Genomic DNA, 26,790 nt, shown 5'->3' on the forward strand with positions numbered 1-26,790 from the left:
TACCATGATTTAATTTTAATTATTATATAGTGAGATAATTACCATGATTTAATTTTAATTATTATATAGTGAGATGATTACCATGATTTAATTTTAATTATTATATAGTGAGATGATTACCATGCTTTAATTTTAATTATTATATAGTGAAATGATTACCATGCTTTAATTTTAATTATTATATAGTGAGATGATTACCATGATTTAATTTTAATTATTATATAGTGAGATGATTACCATGCTTTAATTTTAATTATTATATAGTGAGATGATTACCATGCTTTAATTTTAATTATTATATAGTAGGATGATTACCATGATTTAATTTTAATTATTATATAGTAGGATGATTACCATGATTTAATTTTAATTATTATATAGTAGGATGATTACCATGATTTAATTTTAATTATTATATAGTAGGATGATTACCATGATTTAATTTTAATTATTATATAGTAGGATGATTACCATGATTTAATTTTAATTATTATATAGTAGGATGATTACCATGATTTAATTTTAATTATTATATAGTGAGATGATTACCATGCTTTAATTTTAATTATTATATAGTGAGATGATTACCATGCTTTAATTTTAATTATTATATAGTAGGATGATTACCATGCTTTAATTTTAATTATTATATAGTAGGATGATTACCATGATTTAATTTTAATTATTATATAGTAGGATGATTACCATGATTTAATTTTAATTATTATATAGTAGGATGATTACCATGATTTAATTTTAATTATTATATAGTAGGATGATTACCATGATTTAATTTTAATTATTATATAGTAGGATGATTACCATGATTTAATTTTAATTATTATATAGTAGGATGATTACCATGATTTAATTTTAATTATTATATAGTAGGATGATTACCATGATTTAATTTTAATTATTATATAGTAGGATGATTACCATGCTTTAATTTTAATTATTATATAGTAGGATGATTACCATGATTTAATTTTAATTATTATATAGTAGGATGATTACCATGATTTAATTTTAATTATTATATAGTAGGATGATTACCATGATTTAATTTTAATTATTATATAGTAGGATGATTACCATGATTTAATTTTAATTATTATATAGTAGGATGATTACCATGATTTAATTTTAATTATTATATAGTAGGATGATTACCATGATTTAATTTTAATTATTATATAGTAGGATGATTACCATGATTTAATTTTAATTATTATATAGTAGGATGATTACCATGATTTAATTTTAATTATTATATAGTAGGATGATTACCATGATTTAATTTTAATTATTATATAGTAGGATGATTACCATGATTTAATTTTAATTATTATATAGTAGGATGATTACCATGATTTAATTTTAATTATTATATAGTAGGATGATTACCATGATTTAATTTTAATTATTATATAGTAGGATGATTACCATGATTTAATTTTAATTATTATATAGTAGGATGATTACCATGATTTAATTTTAATTATTATATAGTAGGATGATTACCATGATTTAATTTTAATTATTATATAGTAGGATGATTACCATGATTTAATTTTAATTATTATATAGTAGGATGATTACCATGCTTTAATTTTAATTATTATATAGTGAGATGATTACCATGCTTTAATTTTAATTATTATATAGTAGGATGATTACCATGCTTTAATTTTAATTATTATATAGTAGGATGATTACCATGATTTAATTTTAATTATTATATAGTAGGATGATTACCATGATTTAATTTTAATTATTATATAGTAGGATGATTACCATGATTTAATTTTAATTATTATATAGTAGGATGATTACCATGATTTAATTTTAATTATTATATAGTAGGATGATTACCATGATTTAATTTTAATTATTATATAGTAGGATGATTACCATGATTTAATTTTAATTATTATATAGTAGGATGATTACCATGATTTAATTTTAATTATTATATAGTGAGATGATTACCATGCTTTAATTTTAATTATTATATAGTGAGATGATTACCATGCTTTAATTTTAATTATTATATAGTAGGATGATTACCATGATTTAATTTTAATTATTATATAGTAGGATGATTACCATGATTTAATTTTAATTATTATATAGTAGGATGATTACCATGATTTAATTTTAATTATTATATAGTAGGATGATTACCATGATTTAATTTTAATTATTATATAGTAGGATGATTACCATGATTTAATTTTAATTATTATATAGTAGGATGATTACCATGATTTAATTTTAATTATTATATAGTGAGATGATTACCATGCTTTAATTGTAATTATTATATAGTGAGATGATTACCATGCTTTAATTTTAATTATTATATAGTAGGATGATTACCATGCTTTAATTTTAATTATTATATAGTAGGATGATTACCATGATTTAATTTTAATTATTATATAGTAGGATGATTACCATGATTTAATTTTAATTATTATATAGTAGGATGATTACCATGATTTAATTTTAATTATTATATAGTAGGATGATTACCATGATTTAATTTTAATTATTATATAGTAGGATGATTACCATGATTTAATTTTAATTATTATATAGTAGGATGATTACCATGATTTAATTTTAATTATTATATAGTAGGATGATTACCATGATTTAATTTTAATTATTATATAGTAGGATGATTACCATGCTTTAATTTTAATTATTATATAGTAGGATGATTACCATGATTTAATTTTAATTATTATATAGTAGGATGATTACCATGATTTAATTTTAATTATTATATAGTAGGATGATTACCATGATTTAATTTTAATTATTATATAGTAGGATGATTACCATGATTTAATTTTAATTATTATATAGTAGGATGATTACCATGATTTAATTTTAATTATTATATAGTAGGATGATTACCATGATTTAATTTTAATTATTATATAGTAGGATGATTACCATGATTTAATTTTAATTATTATATAGTAGGATGATTACCATGATTTAATTTTAATTATTATATAGTAGGATGATTACCATGATTTAATTTTAATTATTATATAGTAGGATGATTACCATGATTTAATTTTAATTATTATATAGTAGGATGATTACCATGATTTAATTTTAATTATTATATAGTAGGATGATTACCATGCTTTAATTTAAATTATTATATAGTAGGATAATTACCATGATTTAATTTTAATTCTTATATAGTGAAATGATTACCATGATTTAATTTTAATTACTATATAGTAGGATGATTACCATGATTTAATTTTAATTATTATATAGTAGGATGATTACCATGATTTAATTTTAATTAATATATAGTGAGATGATTACCATGATTTAATTTTAATTATTATATAGTGAGATAATTACCATGATTTAATTTTAATTATTATATAGTGAGATGATTACCATGATTTAATTTTAATTATTATATAGTGAGATGATTACCATGCTTTAATTTTAATTATTATATAGTGAAATGATTACCATGCTTTAATTTTAATTATTATATAGTGAGATGATTACCATGATTTAATTTTAATTATTATATAGTGAGATGATTACCATGCTTTAATTTTAATTATTATATAGTGAGATGATTACCATGCTTTAATTTTAATTATTATATAGTAGGATGATTACCATGATTTAATTTTAATTATTATATAGTAGGATGATTACCATGATTTAATTTTAATTATTATATAGTAGGATGATTACCATGATTTAATTTTAATTATTATATAGTAGGATGATTACCATGATTTAATTTTAATTATTATATAGTAGGATGATTACCATGCTTTAATTTTAATTATTATATAGTAGGATAATTACCATGATTTAATTTTAATTATTATATAGTGAAATGATTACCATGATTTAATTTTAATTACTATATAGTAGGATGATTACCATGCTTTAATTTTAATTATTATATAGTTGGATGATTACCATGATTTAATTTTAATTAATATATAGTGAGATGATTACCATGATTTAATTTTAATTATTATATAGTAGGATGATTACCATGATTTAATTTTAATTAATATATAGTAGGATAATTACCATGATTTAATTTTAATTAATATATAGTAGGATAATTACCATGCTTTAATTTTAATTATTATATAGTGAAATGATTACCATGATTTAATTTTAATTATTATATAGTGAGATGATTACCATGATTTAATTTTAATTATTATATAGTGAGATGATTACCATGCTTTAATTTTAATTATTATATAGTGAGATGATTACCATGCTTTAATTTTAATTATTATATAGTAGGATGATTAGCATGATTTAATTTAAATTATTATAAAGTGAGATGATTACTGTGATTTAATTTTAATTATTATATAGTAGGATGATTACCATGATTTAATTTTAATTATTATATAGTAGGATGATTACCATGCTTTAATTTTAATTATTATATAGTGAAATGATTACCATGATTTAATTTTAATTATATAGTGAGATGATTACCATGATTTAATTTTAATTATTATATAGTGAAATGATTACCATGATTTAATTTTAATTAATATATAGTAGGATTATTACCGTGATTTAATTTTAATTATTATATAGTAGGATTATTACCATGCTTTAATTTTAATTAATATATAGTAGGATAATTACCATGATTTAATTTTAATTATTATATAGTAGGATTATTACCGTGATTTTATTTTAATTATTATATAGTGAGATAATTACCATGATTTAATTTTAATTATTATATAGTGAGATAATTACCATGATTTAATTTTAATTATTATATAGTAGGATTATTACCATGATTTAATTTTAATTATCATATAGTGAGATGATTACTGTGATTTAATTTTAATTATTATATTTTGTGATGATTACTGTGATTTAATTTTAATTATTATATAGTGAGATGATTACCATGATTTAATTTTAATTATTATATAGTTGGATGATTACCATGATTTAAGTTTGATTATTATATAGTGAGATGATTACCATGATTTAATTTTAATTATTATATAGTGAGATGATTACCATGATTTTATTTTAATTAATATATAATAGGATAATTAGCATGATTTAATTTTAATTATATAGTGAGATGATTACCATGATTTGATTTTTATTATTATATAGTGAGATGATTACCATGATTTAATTTTAATTATATAGTGAGATGATTACCATGATTTAATTTTAATTATTATACAGTACGATCATTGCCATGAGATAATTTTAGTTATTATATAATAATAAGTGGAGGCCTGGATAAATGATGGCTGACGATCAATGTATGACAATGCCAGTAAGCGAGGAATAATTGTAATAGGCAAGTAATGATCCAACAACAAATAAAATAGTAAGCCAATGGTTGTAAAGATAACAAAAAGAACATGTTGGACTGTTAATGCTAATATATGTGTGTATATGTTAAATTGGATTGCTTCATGTGAATGTACAGTCTTGTTGTTTGATAGTTGTGGTTTGTTTCTATTGATGGTGCTGATTGTTGTTTAGCATCATTCATTCCATATGAATCAGATGATTCTATTCTTGGCATTGTTTTCTCTAATATTTTTCTAGAAAGACATTGAGTACTTACAAGAGGAACCACTTGAAGGTTGCCAAGTGAAAGTTTTTATATCGGATGAACTGGATTTGAACTTGGCACACCAGGTTGTTAGTCTATGTTGATAAGCACTTAGCCACCCTCACTTCTCTTACGATACTGATGATGCAGCTTCTTATGGTTGCTGTGTTTTCTTTTGTGCCTAATATGCTGGTTGGTTTATCATTGTGTAGACTATTATGTCAAACATGCATTCATTTTGTGTTCTGATGTCAGGCTGACAAGGTCTCAAATTGAAGTCAGCACTGACAATTATTTTATGAATTGATTTTATCATCTTGTTTTTTATTTGTTTAGGTTCCTGTATGTAAAGTGATTCGTTTCAACATAGAGTATACCATCCATTTCTTTGAAGAGAAAATGCCTGAAGTAAGATGATTCAAATATTTGTCTTTTTGAGATGTGAAATTTAAATTTTAATTACAATTTCAGTTTTGACATCCTCATGGATAATGAGCAAATATTTTTTATTCTTAAAGATAATAGAAATATGGCATGAAATCCGTCTTTGTATTACTGGATATTTCCACATGACAATGACTAGAAAAACAACACCTACTTGTTACAATGTACTGAGATGATCTCAACCCTATTGAAAATTTCTAGGCATATTTGAAGAAAAAAGTAAAAAAAAAACAAATGTTCTTTAAGCAGATGGGTGTTGTGTTGCTTTTGCTCATACTTATCTGGGTTGTCATCGTTAGTTAAATGTCTGGTTTATGTGCTGGCATGTATTGTTGAAACATTAGATATTATATCAATGACCATTAACATCTGAGTTATTTTATTAAAAAAAGATTTACATTATCAACACTTTTAACAAATTATAATTCTATCTATATTATATACAGTGCAGAAAACAAACTTACATTTTTGTTAAATTTATAATTAGTGAGGCAATGTTTGAAACGTTTGACAAAAACATCTCTTGGCACTCTGTCAAAAGCTTTCAAACAAAAAGTTTTGCTGTACGCAATGCTTCCAACAAACTTTACACTTTTTTCTAGATGAGACTTGGGGGAGGGGGAGGGATGATTGTAAAGAGTGAAATAACATTTATTCCATTTGACGGTAAAAACTTTTAAATGTTCTGAGTTAATTATTCTCTTTCTTGATTGCTGTAGAATTTCACAGTGCGATCGCTTGATCAAGTCTGCTATTTCCTGTTCCATGAAATTTTGGAATTAGTTGATCTTGATTGGAAAGGACCAAATGTCGGAGAAAACAGTTGTAGCCGTTTCCATTTAATGCCACGTTTTGCACGAGAACTTCCAGGTGAGTTGCAAATATTTATCAAGTAGTTATACAGTTTACATTAAACTACCTCTATCAACTTTAAGCAGGGTATCTGCTTCTTACTCTTGCCCACTCACTCACCACTGTGAAATCCATTTTTCTCAGCCATTTCTATTGCCATTATTAAAAAAACATTTTTCTGCCTATCTTATTTGTCAACGATATTAACTAATCAAACCCTGTTTACCCTAACTTCATCTTAGTTATGATCTTCAACATTTGATGATGGATCCTGTGGGGATTGAACCTTTTTATCATTACTCACAGGTTTTCTCTGATCAAGAGAGTAGCAGTACCTGACTGAGTATCATCAATAAAATTGTTTGCAGACTATTTGTAAAATATCTGCCTACAGAAAAAAGTAACTATTTAAAGTTATTAAGGACTTTAAGCATAACAACTTAAAAAAAGGTGACTGAATTTGACATTAAATAAGGCAATAAAGGCTTACATGCCATAATTTGTCATAGTGATGAAAACAAAGATATTTTCTAGCTTAAAATTCCTGCAATTGATTTGTGTGCCTGCTGTTGTCCCCTCAGAGGCGGATCATCCAATTGTTTTGTTACAATATTTTTTGTTATGTTACAATATTTTTTGCTTTGTTACAATATTTTTTGCTTTGTTACAATATTTTTTGTTTTGTTACAATATTTTTGTTATGTTACAATATTTTTTTTTGTAATGTTTTTGTTTAGTTAATTTGTCTTTTTGTTTTGTTACAATATTTTGTTATAATGTTTTTGTTTAGTTAAATTTGTTTCTTTTGTTTTGTTACAATTTTTTTGTTTAGTTTATTTGTTTTTTTTTGGTTTTGTTATTATTTTTGGGGTTTTATTTAATTTTTAGTTTTGTTTTGTTACACTCTATTTTTGTTTTGTTAATTCAATTTCATATTCGTTTTTCTCATCAGATAATGGTAAGGAGATTTTATCGATGAATGAAGTGCTGTTATATCTGTTGAATAGTTCCAAGGCCCTTCTGGAAGAGACCGAATTGGCACAACTACTTAAGTATGACAATAATGAATGGCAAAATCTGGTTGACGAAGTACGAGGTATGATTGTTAGCAAACCTGGCATGGTAAGTTGGCAAAAAAAACTCTCCAATTCTTTTTTATACTAATACTTTATGTCATACTAATACTTTACCTCATACTAATGCCAAAAACCACTCAAAGATAAGGATTAGTGAGATTTTCAGTTAGATAATGGATCGTACATCTAAACAATATGATATAAATGCGGGGGTGCCCCAGGGTTCTATCCTTGGACCTCTATTGTTCCTGATATTCATAAATGACCTCCCCGACAACATTGCCTCTGAGATGGGTATATATGCTGATGACACTACACTCTATGGCAGGCACGACAGGAAGACGAATGAACACATTTCTAAAGAAATGGCAGAAACACTAGAGGAAGACCTCCAATCTGTAGTGGAATGGGGACAAAAGTGGTTGGTCGCGTTCAATGCTGCCAAGACTAAACTAGTTTCATTCAATAATTACAAGAAACCCTCTCTACCACCCATAGCAATGGCCAACGACTCTTTATCTGAGAGTCCATCTTTCAAACTCCTTGGCCTAACGTTCACAGGAAACATGAGTTGGAACAATTACATTGAAGGCATTGCCAGGGCCGCTGCAAAAAAGGTGGGCTCTCTCTACCGTGCTAGAAAACTACTAACACCCGAAAGTATCCTGTACCTCTATAAGGCCACCATTCGCCCATGTATGGAGTATTGCTGCCACATCTGGGCTGGTGCATCTGCTACTAGTCTCTCGCTCCTTGACAAGGTTCAAAAGAGAGTCGCAAACCTGATAGGCCCTGAACTGGCATCTAAGCTTCAGCCTCTGTCCCATCGACGAAATGTTGCATCCCTCTGCCTTTTCTACAAGTATTTTAGTGGTGAATGCTCTGACGAACTGCAATCACTTGTGCCCCCACGACAAACCCGACAGGCTGCTAAATCCCACCCCCACACTGTAGAGATCCCTAGATGTAAAAGATCTTTTTACTCCAATAGTTTCTTCCCCAGAACCGCTAGACTCTGGAATTCCATTCCAGGTCCCTGCTTCCCCAACAGTACTGACGTGCAGAAGTTCAAGTGTAACGTGAACCGACACCTTGCTGCCCAAATCCCTACATAGTACCCCAGTAGTTGTTGCCCCTGATAGTAGCCCCCTACACCAAAGTGGCAATTTGCCTTGTTTGGGGTGAAAATGTAATTAAAAAAAAAAAAAAAAAGTACTATGAAAGGATTGAGAACTATCATTGATTAATTCACAGGACAACTCTGTAATAGATATTTGTTGACACTGGACTTGAAAACAACCATGTTGTAGTCTGTAGTGAAACATTCTCATGGTAACATGTTCCATAGGTGGGAAGTTCTTAGAAGTTTTTTTTGATTTTAGGTAAACAGAGAAAAAGTTCTCTGCAGGGTTGATAGAAAGACGAGTTCTTATTGAGAAGGTGTCTGCAATAGTAAACAATTTATTATTGGGATAATGCTTAGTTTAACTCGGAGAATGGACTCTCCCCATGTAAGTATAGACTGGCTTTCCAATGGTCTGTATTTACTTTATCAATGGAACACTTTGCCAATGATATTAAATCTAGTGCTAGTGTAATTGCAATAATTAATAGCAAATGGAGTTCAGGGAAATTCTGCCATTACTAACTAGCAAAGTGTTAGCATTATCGACAAAGAAGAAGCCTTTCAGGCATTTCTATGAAGTGTGATGATCTATGGAATTGAAAGCTTGCCAGTGAGGATTGCATGAAGAGAAATGATATGAGAATGATATGATGGTTGTGCAGTGTAAGTCTTAAAGACAAGCTTAAATCTAATGACGTCAGTAGAATATAAAATGTGGACAGTATAGGAAGAGTTTGTTGGATTGGTCATATTGAAAGAATGAATGCGAATTGTTGGGTTAGTAAACGTAGAATAGGTGATGTAACAGGGTCAGTTCACAGAAGAAGTCCAAGGAAAACATGGGAAAAAAGGATAAGTTTGGGAGAAAGTGATAAAGACCTGAGAAGTCATGTGCTTAAAGTCGTCCAACACACGCCAGCATGTAAAACAGACATTAAATGAGATGTTGATATTTGACAACTACATATTTTTCTTTTTCTCTCGTCAAAAGAAAAATATCTAAATGACATTTTTTTGTAATCCTTATGATTATTACCTGCTAAATATTTGTTTATATTTCAGAAATATATAAATCTATATAACAATTACAGACAAGTATTTTAGCGGTCATTTATATAATTATTAAAATATTGATTCTTATTTCATGTTTCCCTTTAGTGCAAATTGAACCATAATATTTGACTTTTGTCTTCAAACTTTAATTCAAAATCCAGAAATGAATTTCTATCTGCGAGTTTAAAAGCTACAAAATCGTATTTGGAATCATATTTAGAAACAATCACAAAGTCAAACATTTGTAATCTTGAATTTAAATAGGAGGCAAAATGTGAGCCTGTCAAATTTGAAAGTGATTTTGAGGCTTTTAAACTGGAGAATAGGAAGTTATTTTTGATTTAAATTAAAGTTTAAAAACAAAAATCAAGTATCATGGTTTATTTGGGCTTTTAAACGAAAGGAAAACAAGAATTTTCAAATGCATCCTTGTCATATGAAACTACTAAAATATCAATAAAACTTTGATCTATGTTTTTTAAACTTGTAGAAACCAAGTTCAATTCGAGTCGACCAGTTGGACCGTCAGCAACTCAAACCTGACGTTATTACTTATCCAGTTATCATTCATTTTGGAATAAGACCAGCTCAACTCAGTTATGCTGGTGACCCGAAGTAAGTTATTATTTACTTCTCTCATGTTTTGATTAGTTCTCATGAATATCGTGTGTTAAGTGAAACAACTAGTAATGGTTAACATTCACAGGCAACATGAATTGGAACAGATACATTGAAGATATTGCCAAATCTGCTGCAAAGAATGTGGGCTTTTTCTATCGTGCTAGAAAACTACTCATAACTGACAGTATCCTATATATTTACAAAACCACCATTTGCCCGTGTATTGTTGGCAAATCTGGGTATTTTTTTTTACATGGTATTCACCACTTATCGTTAGGTCCAAAAAATAGTCTCAAACCTAATAGATCCCTCACTATCAACCAAGCTCCAACCCCTGTCCCATCGATGCAATGTTGCATCTTTATGCATTTTTATGGAATGTGCTCTGACAAACTTGTAGCAATTGTGCCACCATCACATAAATTGTGCCACCTTCACATAAATTGTGCCACCATCACATAAATTGTGCCACCTTCACATAAATTGTGCCACCTTCACATAAATTGTGCCACCTTCACATAAATACCCCAACAAACTTGATAAGCAGCAAACTGTCATCCCTTCACTGTAGAAATCCTTAGGTACCGGAAAGCTTTCTACTTTAATAGTTTCTCTCCTTAAACTGCAAGACTTTGGAATTTCTTTCCTGTTTCCTGCTTCTCTCACCATAACAATGTACATACATTTAAATGTAATGTGAACAAACATCTTGTTGCTCACCTTCTTACATAGAGCCTGTGTAGACATGGTTTAAATAATAGCCTCAAAATGATACTGTAGCGCACTACTGGGCAGGTTTGTAAAATGGAGAATGGATAACTGCTGAAGGATCTGTATCCAACGATGTAAGAAAGGTTTATCATCTCTCACACCTGCAAGAGAAACTAAAGTGATAGCAACTGACTGGTATCATATTTGTGAGGATGTTGCAGTGGTGATGATGTCATTTTTCTGCAAATACAAAAAAACTGGAGAACGGTGCTAGAGCAGTCTTTAAACCACTTGCATTATCTGTATCAGTTGCATTAGGTACTTTGATTCACTTCTCTGCCTACACAATCACATCGGATAGTGCATCTCTCAGTTCATCTATTAGCCTGGTGCTACCAGATCAGGCTGTCTATTGGCTTCCTGAGACGAAATGCACCTACATCGATTTTCTGTTTTTGTTTTCTAATCTCTTTTGTAAAACTTAATTATGTTCTGCAAAAACAAAAACAAAAACAACAGCCCCCTTCCCTTCTCTTTTCTTTTTCCTTCCCTCAGTGGAGCATTAGAATACACTGACTGCCCCTCTGCAGAGAGTAAAAGTCCCTCAATTGGGCCACCTGTTTGCCGTAGGTGGCATCCCGTAATGTTTACGAAAAAGATCCTGGTGGCTGAGCAACTGATACCTAGGGAAATAAAGGTATCAGTTGCAACACTCCACTTTGGCCTCGTACTGGGCCGGACGGGCGGTCGGAGAGGCCCGATCCGATCAATCGGTTGGTCACGTCTAGCTCACCACTTATACACATACAATCTGCACCAAATATAAATACTACACAACACTTCCCCATCAATACTGATCCCCAAATAAGTGGTGAAAGCGGTGGATGAGGGTCAATTGTATATAGTGAACAAGGACTAGACATGGATGTTTTTCTCTGATCTTTCCCATATTTTACTTGGATGGGAGAAATTAAGATACACAAGTGCTCGAAGCCTATATTATGTACAAGTATATCATATTTTTAACACTGTTGTAGCCAGGGCGAATGGGCTTTCCCCCTGTGCGCATCCCAAGTAGGGCTCCAAGGTTGGTGGGGAGCAGGGATGATGAATTAAAAAACAACGAACCCAATATGAGTTATAAAAATCCAAGTAAAAAAAGATTTTTAGACAGTTCGGACAGTGACACGAATGAGGAATCAGATAACTATCCAAACTTTATAGTAATGGAGTCAATTGGAGAAGTGCCTTTAACCAAACTCTCCCCCTTCAAGATAGAAAAAAATACTATCAGAAAGAGTTAAACCTAAACTAGTCAAAAAATTCAGAAATGGTACTCTTTTGATAGAAATTCTTACCAAAACAGGCAGATGAACTTTTTAAAATGGAAACTTTTTGACAATATAAAAATAAAAACATACCCTCACAAAACACTAAAAATATGCAAAGGAGTGGTGAAAAGCCCTGAACTTTCACTTTGCTTCATCGACAAAATCCGTTCAAATCTAAAAGAACAAAATGTAACGGATGTCAGAATTCAAATAAAAAAAATGGAGAAATGATAAACACACACACGTATATATTAGCCTTTTACCAACAAAAAATTCCACAAGAAATAAAAATAGCCTATGAGAAACTAAGAGTCGAAACATACACCCCCAACCGACTGCTTTGCTTTAAATGTCAAAAGTTTGGTCACCATCAGGACCGATGTACACGCCAGCCAGTGTGTGGAAGGTGTGGAGAAAATAACAATCATATCAACTGTCAAAAAACTTATAAATGTGCCAACTGTACAGAAAATCACAGTGCCTACTCCAAAGACTGTGAAATCTAGAAAAAAGAAAAAGAAATTGTTAAAATTAAACACTCATTAAACATCACCTACCCAGAAGCAAGGAAAAAGGCAGTAACAGCTAAATATTCCGAAATAACAAAAAAGAATACTCCCAACACAAATATACACAATGACAATTATTGCACAACAAACCTTGATATTAAAATCCAAGACCTCACCAACCAAATCAAAAAATTGATAAATACAATTGAAGAAATGAAAAAAACCTGACGGGAACCAAAAATCCAAATGCCACACCCAGTAGATCAGAAACAAATCCAAAAAAACAAACCAGAACCAAACTTAACTAAACAAAAACTACAAATAAACCCACAAATTCCCCTCTCCAATAACTTTAAGATATTGGAGATCGAGAACTCTTGAGGAGCAGAATATCAACAATAAGGAGTGTCCCTTAATCGCTCACAAGAGTTCTAATATAAAAACAGATAACAACAAGCAAAAAAATAAAGATTCTCCAAAAACATCTGAACAGACAAGAATAATAAATGGGAAAAATTCCTCAAAGAAAACCAGCTCTACAAAAACCAAACCACGATTTCGCTCAACATCTAAAACCAGAGATAAATCAAGCATAAAAGCTAACAAACCAATTGTAAACAAAGAACCAGAAACCGTGGAAACAGAAACCGAATCTACCAATGATAAAAAGCTCACAAATACTCAAACGCACATGAAACAGTCCAATGATTCAAATACAAGAACTACAAACCAAAATGAATTTAAAACCTCCTTGGAAACAATGGAAATAGAAGACAAAACTTCTAAACCCCCATAAAAAAGAAAACACCCCTATTCCCAAGACAAAAGAAAATCAAATACATAAAATCTAAACTATGGCCAACAAAATAATCCAATGGAATTGCAGAGGTATAAAAGTCAACCGGAATGAATTACTTCTACTAATATCCAATCTATGTCCCACAATAATATGCCTACAAGAAACCTTTTTAAAACCATCTGAAAATATCAATCTCCAAAGTTTTACTGAATACAACTACACAACAAATAACCCAAATAGAGCTTCTGGAAGAACATCCATTCTCATTAACAAAAACACAGCACAAAGCCAAATAAATCTACAAACTAACTTACAGGCAATTGCTGTCACAGCCACCCTATATAGAACGGTAACAATTTGCTCCATTTATCTGCCTCCAAACGACCCCATAGATGAAACTGAAATAGAAAAATTCATCACCCAACTCCCTCGCCCCTTATTATTAGGCGACTTTAATAGTCATAATGTTAGTTGGGGATGCTCAAACATAGACAGAAAAGGAATCACTATAGAAAATATTATCAACAACAACAACAACCTATGCATATATAACAACAAAAAAACCAACCTTTATTCACTCTGCTACAAACTTGTCCTCAGCAATTTATCTCTCTAAAAGTGATTCTAGTATCTTTATAGATTACAATTGGACAGTGCATATAGATACCTGTGGAAGTGACCACTTCCCAATAACATTAGAACACTTTGGTCCTGAAATAACCTCAAAAATTCCTCGTTGGAACCTTAAAAAAGCTAACTGGAATAAATTCAAATTACTATGCAAACACAAACTCCTACATGGAAAACATGAGAAAGACCCGATCACTCGCTTTACAGATACCATTATCTCAATAGTAGAAGAATGTATTCCTAAAACAAAATCATCAACCAAGTATAATCGTCCCTGGTTTAATAATGACTGTAAAAAGGCTATCAGGCTACGATGTGCTGCATTAAGAAAATTCAACAATCAACCAACTACTCAGAATTTAAACAACTTTAAAATATGCATATCATGGAAGAATTTTGTGTCTAAAATCAATAACACCACCAAAGACAAAACTGTATGGAATATGATTCAGAAAATATCAGAAAAAAACACCAGTTCCCCTGTCAACCACCTCTGTATAAACAATAGTAAAATAACTAAAAAAGAGGACATGGCAAACCTGCTTGCAGATACTATTGCAAATAATTCATCTTCTAAAAATTACGATAAAAAATTCCAGATCATTAAACAGGAATCAGAAAAAAACAAAAACTGAACTTTAAAAGTAATGAGGAAGAATACAACAAACCTTTTACCATCCATTCATTAAAAAAAGCTAACAACACGGCTGAGGGACCTGATAAAATAACGTATGAATTTCTAAAACAACTACCAGATGAACCATTAAAGTATTTACTTTCTATTTATAATGACATCTGGCTCGATGGCAATCTTCCAGCCATATGGAAACAAGCCACAGTCATTCCTATACCAAAACCAGGAAAGGATGCATCTGACCCCTCCAATTATCGCCCCATAGCTCTAACAAGCTGCATGTGTAAGATCATGGAGAGAATGGTCAACACCAGGTTAATTTGGTTTCTGGAAACAAATAAAATAATAACTAATTTTCAGTGTGGCTTCCGAAAACATCGGAGCAGAACAGACCATTTAATTCGTTTAGAAACTTTCATCAGAAATTCATTTATACAAAAAAGCATATGACTGCTATTTTCTTTGATCTTGAAAAGGCGTACGATACCACAAAGATCTCAAAGAAGCTGGAGTGAAAGGAAGACTACCCATCTTCATCAACAACTTCAGTAATAATAGACTATTCAATGTCCGTGTAGGAATGTGCCTATCGGATATCAAGGAACAGGAAATGGGAGTTCCACAGGGAAGTATTTTGTCGGTAACATTATTCAGCCTAAAAATTAACAATATTGTTGAATGCATAAACCAAGGCGTGGATTGCTCTCTATATGTTAATGATTTTTTAATTGCATACAGCTCAAGACATATCCATCTAATTGAGCGTCAACTTCAACAATGCATTGACAAAATTAAAAAAATAGACAACTAAGAATGGCTTCAAATTTTCCATTAACAAAACAAAATGTATGCACTTTTGTCAACTAAGAAAACTGTACCCAGATCCTCTTTTAAAACTAAATGATATTCCGATTCCTGTTGTAAATGAACATAAATTCTTAGGGTTAGTACTAGACAAAAAACTTACATTCATCCCTCATATAAAACATCTTAAAAATAAATGTAATAAAACTCTCCAGCTAATGCGGGTCATTGCCTACACAGATTGGGGAGCGGACAGACAAACCCTATTAAAGTTATATAGATCACTACTGCAATCGAAACTAGACTATGGCAGCTTCATTTACGGTGCCACCAGAAAGTTGTACATAAAGATATTGGACACCGTTCAACATCAGGGCCTCAGGCTTGTGCTGGGAACCTTCCGAACTTCCCCCATCAATAGTCTCTATGCAGAAGCCAATGAACTCCCATTATCAATTCGACGCGACAAACTAGCCTTGCAATACCTGATCAAAATTCTCTCTTGCTCAGACAATCCTGCTTATGACTGCATTGCAAACTCACTAGATTACTCGCTCTATGATAGGGAAAACTCACAACCAACAAATCCAGCCTCTAACTGTACCTTCAATCCAAATTACCTAAATCTATATGACCAAAAAGTAAAAGCTATAAAACCTTTTGGGCTCGGTACAAAACCACTAGTAGAAGATGCAGGTATCACGATCACCAATATCCATAATGTCAACCAACTAAGCCTTCCACCCTGGCTACTAAAACAACCTGAAATTATCTTTGAATTAAATAAACTCCCAAAACATCAAACACATCCACTAACCTACCAAGAAAAACTCCTTATCATTCAGGAAAAATACCTAAACCATCAGCACATATACACAGATGGGTCCAAAGACAGCAACAAAACTGGATGCGGAGTCATATCCACTAACATTACTTTACAGAAGCGACTACCAGACCATGCCTCAATTTTTAGTGCCGAAGCCACAGTCTTAGATATGGCACTATAATTTTTTCAGACACCCTATCGGTACACGAATCCTTAGAGAATAAAAATTTAAATAACCCACTACTCATCAAACTGCTACAAAAAATACACACTCTTTCACAAAACAAAAGTATCAAATTCTGCTGGTTCCCCAGTCATTCTGGAATTCAGGGCAATGAAAAAGCTGACATAGCTGCCAAAAATGCTTTAAGACTCCTTAAAAAGCAATATAAAAATTCCACATTCTGACTACAAACAACAAATAAATAATCTCATTATGAAGAAATGGCAAGAAAGATGGAATAACTGTCCAAATAATAAACTTTTCAAGATCAAACCCACAATAGAAGAACGATTACCAGATGCCAGAAGATCGCATAAAGAGGAAGTGATTTTGTCCCGTATTCGCATAGGACGCACGCACATAACCCACTCCTTCCTGCTAAAAAAAAGAAGACCCTACAGAATGTTTTGCATGCCAAGAACCTTTTACAGTAAAACACTTTCTTTTGGATTGTGGCGATCTCGCGCATGTCTGGCAAAATTATTACAATGTCAACAATATGAAAGAACTATTTAAAAAAAAAAAAACTCCAACAAAATACTAACATTTCTGAAAAAAGTAAATCTATATAAAAGAATATAACTTTAATTCAATCCAACTTTACACCCCCCCCCCCAAAAAAAGAAAGGATGCAAAAAGTCTGATTTGACTCTGATTAAATTAAAATATCTATTCCACAAAAAAAAAAAATTGGAACTCGGCATTAAATAAGCAAAAAAAACAAAACAGGTTGATATGCCGTAAAACTAAACCAAATCATCTATTATAGTCTCCCAACACTGCGATGCCAAGTCTTGTATAATGCATATTATATATCAAATGATTTCTATTAATGACTTGAGATGCTTTGATGAAAATCTATCTTAGTCAAATATTAAAGACAATAAAGAGGATGAGAAATTCTGTGAAAATAAGACATGGAGAAATCCATTTTATTGGATATCATAAAATTGTGGTGCTTTGTAATTTAGAAATTTTAAACGTTTTTATGTGTATCTGTGTATATATCATACACTTTGAAGAGATTTTTAAATTAAAAACCAACTATTCCTGAATGCTTACTTTCATTAGATAACTCTTGAAGATATAAAAAAAAAATGAGTTTCAGGAAGTTTGGTCATGTGCAGTATGCCACCTATTGCATCAACACGTTTGGATATCTTGGCTACAAAGTAAATCAAGTGGTGTGACTATACAACCTGACTGATATCAACCCTTTAGATCAAACTACAAAAGAAAGCATGCACAAGACTTTGTTTAGAGTCCCCAACTGCAGTCAAGGACATTCAGAGCATTGTAAATTTTTTAGATGCATCCACAAATTTTATTATCGTTGGTCAGTTTGTCGATTATGCTTCGATGTGAAATAGAATTTCCATGTCTTATTGTATAATTAAATGCATCTTCAAAATGGATGCGTTTCCTGTTTTTGATTTTAAATGTTCTTTTGTTTTCAGCTATCAGAAGGCTTGGAAACAGTACGTCAAATACAAACATTTGCTGACAAGCAAACCGAAAGTGACTTATGCTGATAAAAACAAATTACAAATGAAGGAAGAATTCTTGCAACAACTGCGGCTAAAAAGGTAAGACACATTTTATTCTCACTGCAAAATAATTTTATATTCTAATTTAGATTTATTAAAGTCACTTCCTTGTATGCAAGATTGATGAAAATACATTCAATTTTCTGGAGAAAGCAGAACATTTTGCATAAAGATAAATTACTTGTAGCAGCCATATAAAACCTACTTCTGACCAGCCCACGCACCTGGAAACAATGATTATAAGAAAAACTTAGGCATGCTATTGATTGCAAATTAAAAATAAATAAGTAGAAAATAAAAATAAAATTACTACATAGTGTTTTGTTATTTCCTTATTGCATTTCTTACCCAGACGTTCTTACAATTCACTCATAACCTTTGTCACATTCTTCTAAACCTCAACCCCTCTCTCTCTCTCTCTCTCTCTCTCTCTCTCTCTCTCTATATATATATATATATATATATATATATGTGTGTGTGTGTGTTTGAAGAGTTCAAATGCATTTCTTTTTGCTTTCAAATAAACAGGTTTTTAGTCTAAATTTTGATTTTATATATTCATTCTTTTATTGTTTAGTGTTTCAATTTAAACAAATTAGATTTATTGCATTTTTTATTCCAACTCTTTATATATGCATATTGATTATATAAGCCCAATAGATACTAATACTTAATTCCAGAGCAGTTATATATGAGAGAGAGAGAGAGACGTTTTTATTCAAATATATATGATCTAAGTTGATTTTTTTTTTCTATAAACCTGAAGATTTGTTGTTTATAATATTCAGTTTTTATTATCATTAATGTAGTGACTGTGAGGTGAAAGCTGTAATTTTAAAAATAAAAATGAACTTTGCTTAATATAAAACCTGTTTTTTGTCAAAAATATCTTAATTTTTATATATATATATATATATATATATATATATATATTGTCATTAGCGTTATACAAGTTTCATATCTTGTGTGACATAAAAATAAATAGTCTTTATCTCATGACCCATGTAGATATTAATTTGCCAGTTTTCAATTGCAGCACAATGAAAAGAGAAGTGACGGTTGAGATTAGTAGTGAAGGATTCATTAGAACTGGGATTAAATCTGATGTTTGTCAGGTAAGTTTTGTTTTATTATCCTTAAACTTTGTTTATATGATTTTCTTTCATCATTTACTTATCCTTTATTGGATCTGCAAATCTTTTTGGTAATTTTCTAATTGACTTGAGTAATACTCACTTCTCTGAATAACTTTATTATTTGCTGTATTTGTTTACATGTTTCTTAAATAGATGACAAACGAATAGCCTTATCAGTAAACTATTGGAAGTTGAAAATCAGTCCACCATTATGGAATACCATCCACATTATTTTTACGCATAAAAGACTATGATCTGTGTTGACAGAAGAGTGGAGCCCCCCCCCCCTCATATGGAGTATAATTTCTGAAACTAAATTAAAGCAAAAATTCTGCATATGTATCAACATTGGTATAAATATATTGCTATGCACGTATCTCTGGTTGGTTTTTCTGAGGTCACAACCCCATAGACAAAAATTTGATTAATAGTCTACTTTTGTGAAATTTGTTTTTGACATCAATGGATTGTTTGCAAGCAAGAGTAACTTGGTTTCTCTGCGCTGTGAGAACATCTCATGAAGGGTTGTCACATCCTAGGCATAGCAATCAGATTCCCGGGTGTTAAGCATGATAAAATGCTAGGCACATTCCCTTTAGGTCAAAGGGTTTGATGCATGTCTGCTACATCTGCTTGACGGTTTGAGTTCTCAGTGTTATTATTGGCAGGATTTTCTCCATAGAATTAATTCTATCCAGGGCCTAGACCATTGTGCTGGAATTGAAGGCAAACATTCTGGTCCAGAACAAACACTGTATGTTTTTAGAAAAATATATTCTTTTATTTTAACATTTAAGAAAGAGCATTTTTAAAAACTCAAGAGTTGAGGCACACATCACCGACTGCAATTGGACCCCAACTTCCAACTGAATTACAAATCTTCCCTTGTGGCAAAATATGAGAGAGACATGCCTACTGTTACAAGGGAGCATTTCTATAAAATAATAATAATAAAAAAAAATCAATAAAACAGAACGTATATTAGGCAGTCCTAATGATCAAATCTCCAAAGTTTTTAATTCATGAAATAGTTTAAAGGCCAAAGTACAGTAAAAGAAAGTTTGGAAGGATTAGAAGTTTTAGAATTATCTAGAAGGCCCCAGAGGGTTCTACAATAATCTAAAATGGGTTAAGATGCCATATAAATAAAAGTGGAGAGGGAAACAGATCAGTTATCAGCTTGTACTCGTTAAGGTAACTCCGGTCTCTGATTCATGGATAAGTCCAGCCAAAAGAATCCAAAACACAAATAGGAAAATACGTCCCCTCAAGCCACGGCAAGTTTGCAGAAACTGTTTTCTGAACTCGTGGTAAATACAATTTTGAAATTTTCTCATTGACCAAACAGTTAAAAGAAAAACAAAAAGGAATCTTATTGTCATTGAATTTCATTATTAATAGAGTGAATAGTCACTCGAAGTCTGGCCTGTTAACGGTTCTTAATTTTGACTACCTCCCTTCTCCCTTGTACCCTCCACTTTCTCATCCTAGTTTTTTAACCGGAGTTTCACCAAGCCATCATTTCTTCTAATATTGATAGTAGTAATTCTAAACTGCTGTATCTTTTGTTAACTGACCCTTTTCGTTTGTTTTGTTATTGTTGTAAATATTTGTGAACAAACCTTTTCGTTTATTTTGTTGTTGTAAATAAAGGAAAATATCATTTTCCGAAAACCATATTTCATATCGTCCATATTTTTTATTGTTACACCTTTAAATGTAACAATACATATTAAAGACAAAGAGACTGGATATTGTTATTTTGCAATTCTTAGATCACAAAGTTACTGGGTTTACAATCTTCACTCTCTAGTTTATAATCCAGCATGAAAGTAAATCTGCCATTTTAATTTTTTTATTTTTTATTCAATTTTTTGATCCTAGAGTTTGAAAAGAATCCATCATGAAAGTAAACCTGCAATTTTAATTTTTTATTTTTTATTCAATTTTTTTTAACATAGTTTGTGAAAAGAATCCATCATGAAAGTAAAACTGCCATTTTAATTTTTTATTTTTTATTCAATTTTTTGATCCTAGAGTTTGAAAAGAATCCATCATGAAAGTAAACCTGCCATTTTAATTTTTTATTTTTTATTCAATATTTTGATCGTAGATTTTGAAAAGAATCCATCATGAAATTAAACCTGCCATCTTAATTTTTTATTTTTTATTCAATTTTTTGATCGTAGATTTTGAAAAGAATCCATCATGAAAGTAAACCTGCCATTTTAATTTTTTATTTTTTATTCAATTTTTTGATCGTAGATTTTGAAAAGAATCCATCATGAAAGTAAACCTGCCATTTTAATTTTTTATTTTTTATTCAATTTTTTGATCGTAGATTTTGAAAAGAATCCATCATGAAAGTAAACCTGCCATTTTAATTTTTTATTTTTTATTCAATTTTTTGATCGTAGATTTTGAAAAGAATTCAGTATGAAATTAAACCTGCCATTTTAATTCTTTATTTTTTATTCAATTTTTTTATCCTAGATTTTGGAAAGAATCCATTACGAAATTAAACCTGCCATTTTTATTTTTTTTATTTTTTATTCAATTTTTTGATCCCAGAGTTTGAAAAGAATCCATCATGAAAGTAAACCTGCCATTTTAATTTTTTATTCAGCATGTGATGCTTCTACCTGTCTTACTCTGTCATTTGCGATTCCACAAATCTCTTGCCATTCTTGAAGGCTATCTTGGTTATAAATTTAAAGACAGGAGTTTACTGCAGGTTAGTCTATTTTTTAATTTTATTTTTACATTCAATAAAAATAAAACGGAAATTAGTTTGAAATATATGTTTCTGTTAATATTTAAACATTTTTTTACTCCATTTCTGAAATTTGACATTTTTTTTTTCATTATTTTCATGTTTTTAACTGTTGTCCTACTCTTGATTGTTAAATTCATAAAGTTTTGCAGTATGGCATAATTCAGTCCTTAGTATTTTATATCTATTAGAGGGATCTAAAACATTTGATTGTTTTAAAATCATAACTTGTTGAGGCTGCTTACACTGCATGCTTCTCTAATTTGTTTTTCTCCTCCTTGCATGAGGTCTTTTCCTTGTGCACACACATCTCTAAACATTTGGAGAGAACTTGAATGTCTACTGGACACTACACTATCCTCCAGTTTCTAAGGTTTCTCTAAAGTATTTGTCAGAACAACCTAACATCAGAATACTTTTCCCTAGGGGTAAACCCTGACCAAATATTCATAATCACATAGTAATCGTGGCCCAATTAAGATCTCCTTGGAAAGACTAACCCACACTAGTTTTTTTTAATTTTTTTTACGACGAATGGTGCACCTTCTCCAGGTGATGTTATCTAAAGTAATAGCCCAAAGCTGGATACTTCACCAGACTAGATGAATTCTTGTCCTGGAATTTAGTAAGAATAAGAGATCAAAAAGAAAGTTCTACTATAACATATTAAAATAGTCAATTAGAAAGAAGAAAATAATGTTCTAAACTTCTTTAGTAACTCAGTGTTTGAGAGATAAAGAACATTAATGGAACATTCAAATGTTTATGCATCTCATATGGAGTTAAAATGTTAGCCCCTGGTATGGGGCCTCTTAATTTCTGAGAACTTTGACTGAAGGAAAATGAAACAAAGAGAAACCAAAATGTAAACACTTGCCATTATTTAAAAGGAAAACGAGGATTGCCAGAAAAAGAAAAAGAAAAAGAAAGAGAAAGAGAAAAAGAAAAAGAAAGAGAAAAAGAAAAAGAAAAAGAAAGGTACCCACATGTCATCTGCCCAATATGATTTCAGTTGTTTGTGATGTCTGGATAATTTGCGAATATCAAAGCAATGATCCACCACACTGCTACAGTACAACTCAGTGCTGACTTATTTTTAAAATTCATTTTTTATGTTATTTATTTTATTAGAATCTGTGCTTTTTTTTTTCAAAGGGGGGGTCACCACTTATCAAGGCCCAGAGGCCACTCAAGGATAAGTGTACAGTGGTCAATGGGACAATGTCATAGTAATTGTTAGTTGTGGAAATTTAGTAAATTGGATTACTTCAGGGGAACGGCTCATCAAGAACTTGTTTAAATTGGAAAAGTCAACTGGAAAGTAGGCAAATGGAAGAGAGTTCCACAGGTGTGCAGTTCTAAGAAAGGAGCTTTGATCATGGAATATACGTTTAGGTTTGGTTTAGGCATAGATAAAAAGTAGAGGAAATTATTGATAGTGTTTTCAGCCAGACGAGTGTTTTTTCATGAAAGTTTGGCGAGGGGGTACTATAGATTGGAGCTCAGACAAACACTTGCCATGAAAATAATGATAAAGCAGAGACCTGCTCGAAGCGTCTCTTCTATGAGAAAGAGGTTGCAAGGAAGAGAAAAAGGCATCCTCCACTAGGCTACAAAGTTTATTTTGAACTCTGTCAAGGCAGGATAAGACTTTCTAGCAGCTCCTGCCCAGATGTGGCAACAGTACTCCATCCTTGGACATACTTGGCTCTTATATAGATAGAGAATTGCATCAGCAGTGAGATATCTACTGGATCGATAGAAGGATCCCACCATTTTCACACCGACCTTGGATACAAATTTGATGTACGTGTTCCATTTCAGATCAAGAGTAATGGTCAAGCCCAGGAGCTTGTCAAAACATGGAGTTTCCCCAAGACGAGAGCCATTCATTTCAATTGATACCAGATGGAGATCAGAGCTTTGATGTAAAGACAGAAGCTTGGTTTTAGATGCATTAAAAGTAACCAGCCACCTCTTTCCCCAAATACATGCTCAAGATCAGAGGAAAGAGAATCGGAGAGAACTTGGTCATTTACGGTCTTTGATGTACTGCCATAGACTGTAGTGTCATCAGCATAAATGTCTACAAATGATTTAAGGATATGATTTGGAAGAGTATTGATGTAGATTAGGAAGAGAGTTGGGCCCAGGATGGACCCCTGAGGGACTCCAGCATTAATACTGTGAACTTTTGATTTCTGCCCGTCAACCACTACTCCTATGAACCTATCAGACAGAAATAATTTAATAACTGAGAAGACTTTTCCAGCTATACCATAGCTGGAGATCTTGTGAAGTAGACCTTTATGCCATACTCTATCAAAGGCCTTTGATATGTCAAGAGCAACTGCACTAGAAAGGAAGCCATTCTCAGGGGATTTGTTAATCCTATGAGATATAACCATAAGAACATCTGTTGGAGATCTAGCAGAACGGAAACCATGTTGTATGTCACTAAGAAGTTTATTTTTGCTAGGGTCGTTGACTACTTCTCTATTTAACACAGATGCCAGCAACTTAGTCATGACACACACGAGAGGGAGATGATTGATCACCTGAATTCTTAAATACTGACGAGGTTTTCCAGGGTGTTGGGAATCAATCCTCCTTAAGATAACACTTAAACAGCTTTGTAAGTATGGGAGCTAGTTCTTGTTGGAGCTTTTTGAGCACTATAATAAGAATGCCGTCAGGGCCAGTTGCTTTACTGGAATCAAGGTTTTTGATTAGCTTGGCAACATCACACACAGATATTTGTATGTTGCATAGTGTGTTTTCTGATACAGGAGGAAATACTGGAGGTTGGCAGCCTTTGTCGCATAGAGTAGAATTAGCTGCAAAGTTCTTGGCTTTGAAGCTGACGAGATTACCTCAAGTCCATTGATGATAATTGAGATAGAGCACACGCTTCTGTTCAGGATTCTGTTCTCTATTTGCCAAAACTGGTGGGAACCAAGCTGCTGCTCAGCTACTTTGGACTTGATGGACTGAGCATACAGCTCTCTTGCATTCTTTATTACTCTTTCACAGTAGTTGTTGGCAGTCCTGAAAGCGGCTTTAGTCTCAGTACATCTATTACATTGGAAGCAATAGAAAAAGTGATTTCTGTACACAATGGCAGCAGCACATTCTGGAGAGAACCATGGTTGGCTGTTAGGTTTCTGCTGGAATTTTTTGGAGGGAGTAAAACGGTCTATACCTAAAATTAACCATTTCGTCAGGTCTGATATTATAGAGGACACATCCTTTTAAACATGGAATGCAGAGGAAGATCAGATATAAATGTACGGGAGCTATCCCAGTAGTGTATCGATATACCGTATGATGGAGAGGTACGTTTGAGGACGTATTACATTTTGGTTTTATTTTAACATACAACCAAGTGGTCGGAAGATCCCAGTGGAGACAGAATGGAAGATGAACAGGGTAAGTTATGAGAGAAAGGTCTAGGAGACTTGCATACAGGCTATCAGTGTCGGGCACATGGGTGGGTTCGTGAACAATCTGAGTGAGGTCATAAACAATGAAGAAATCATGACAGAACCTCCCCTCATCCTCTGTCTTGTTTGAGTGGGTTAACCATTCCATATTGTGAACATTGAAGTCTCTACAGACGTGAATATTAGCCGAAGGATGAGCAGACAGGATGTGGTCAATTTTCTCAGATATGCTTTTAAAGATAGTAACTCCGCTGTTGTGGGGGCAATAGAGAGCAAATATAAATGCAGTAGTGTGAGCAAGTGCAACTCGGAAACACATATAGGGTAATTTAAGATCTTCTCCGGAGATATCCCTACCACATGGAAAGCCATCTTTAATGTAGGCACATATTTCATGCCCATGGCGATCTTTGGGGTCAGATTTGGAAGTTAAGGTAGAGTATCCTTTAACTACGAACTCATCTAGGGAAATAGTCAGTCCAATGCTAGTTACACTTAGGTATAATTGGTCAGGTTTAGTCTCCTGTAATTGTGTTTCAACCTCTGGAAAGTTAGAACGTAGACCCTTGATGTTGGAGAAGGAGACCTGGTAGTGGAGGTCTACATTGGATATTGGAGATCCGGGT

General features: G+C 31.4%; 1 protein-coding gene across 3 annotated transcripts in view; it reads left to right on the top strand.

The window, feature by feature from the left end:
• LOC145239851 (ribonuclease 3-like) overlaps nt 1-26,790 on the top strand; it is a 92,165-nt gene that overhangs the window by 25,662 nt on the left and 39,713 nt on the right. For all 3 annotated transcript variants that reach the window (XM_080103409.1, XM_080103407.1, XM_080103408.1), the window contains exons 10-16: nt 5,963-6,034; nt 6,790-6,940; nt 7,875-8,044; nt 10,668-10,792; nt 18,723-18,851; nt 19,849-19,927; nt 22,575-22,682. In XM_080103409.1, coding sequence (XP_079959535.1) covers nt 5,963-6,034; nt 6,790-6,940; nt 7,875-8,044; nt 10,668-10,792; nt 18,723-18,851; nt 19,849-19,927; nt 22,575-22,682 — 834 coding nt within the window. The remainder of the gene's footprint in view (nt 1-5,962; nt 6,035-6,789; nt 6,941-7,874; nt 8,045-10,667; nt 10,793-18,722; nt 18,852-19,848; nt 19,928-22,574; nt 22,683-26,790) is intronic.

Source organism: Euprymna scolopes, chromosome 19, assembly GCF_053919585.1.
Source record: "Euprymna scolopes isolate OS-2025 chromosome 19, ASM5391958v1, whole genome shotgun sequence".
Lineage (NCBI taxonomy): Eukaryota > Metazoa > Mollusca > Cephalopoda > Sepiida > Sepiolidae > Euprymna > Euprymna scolopes.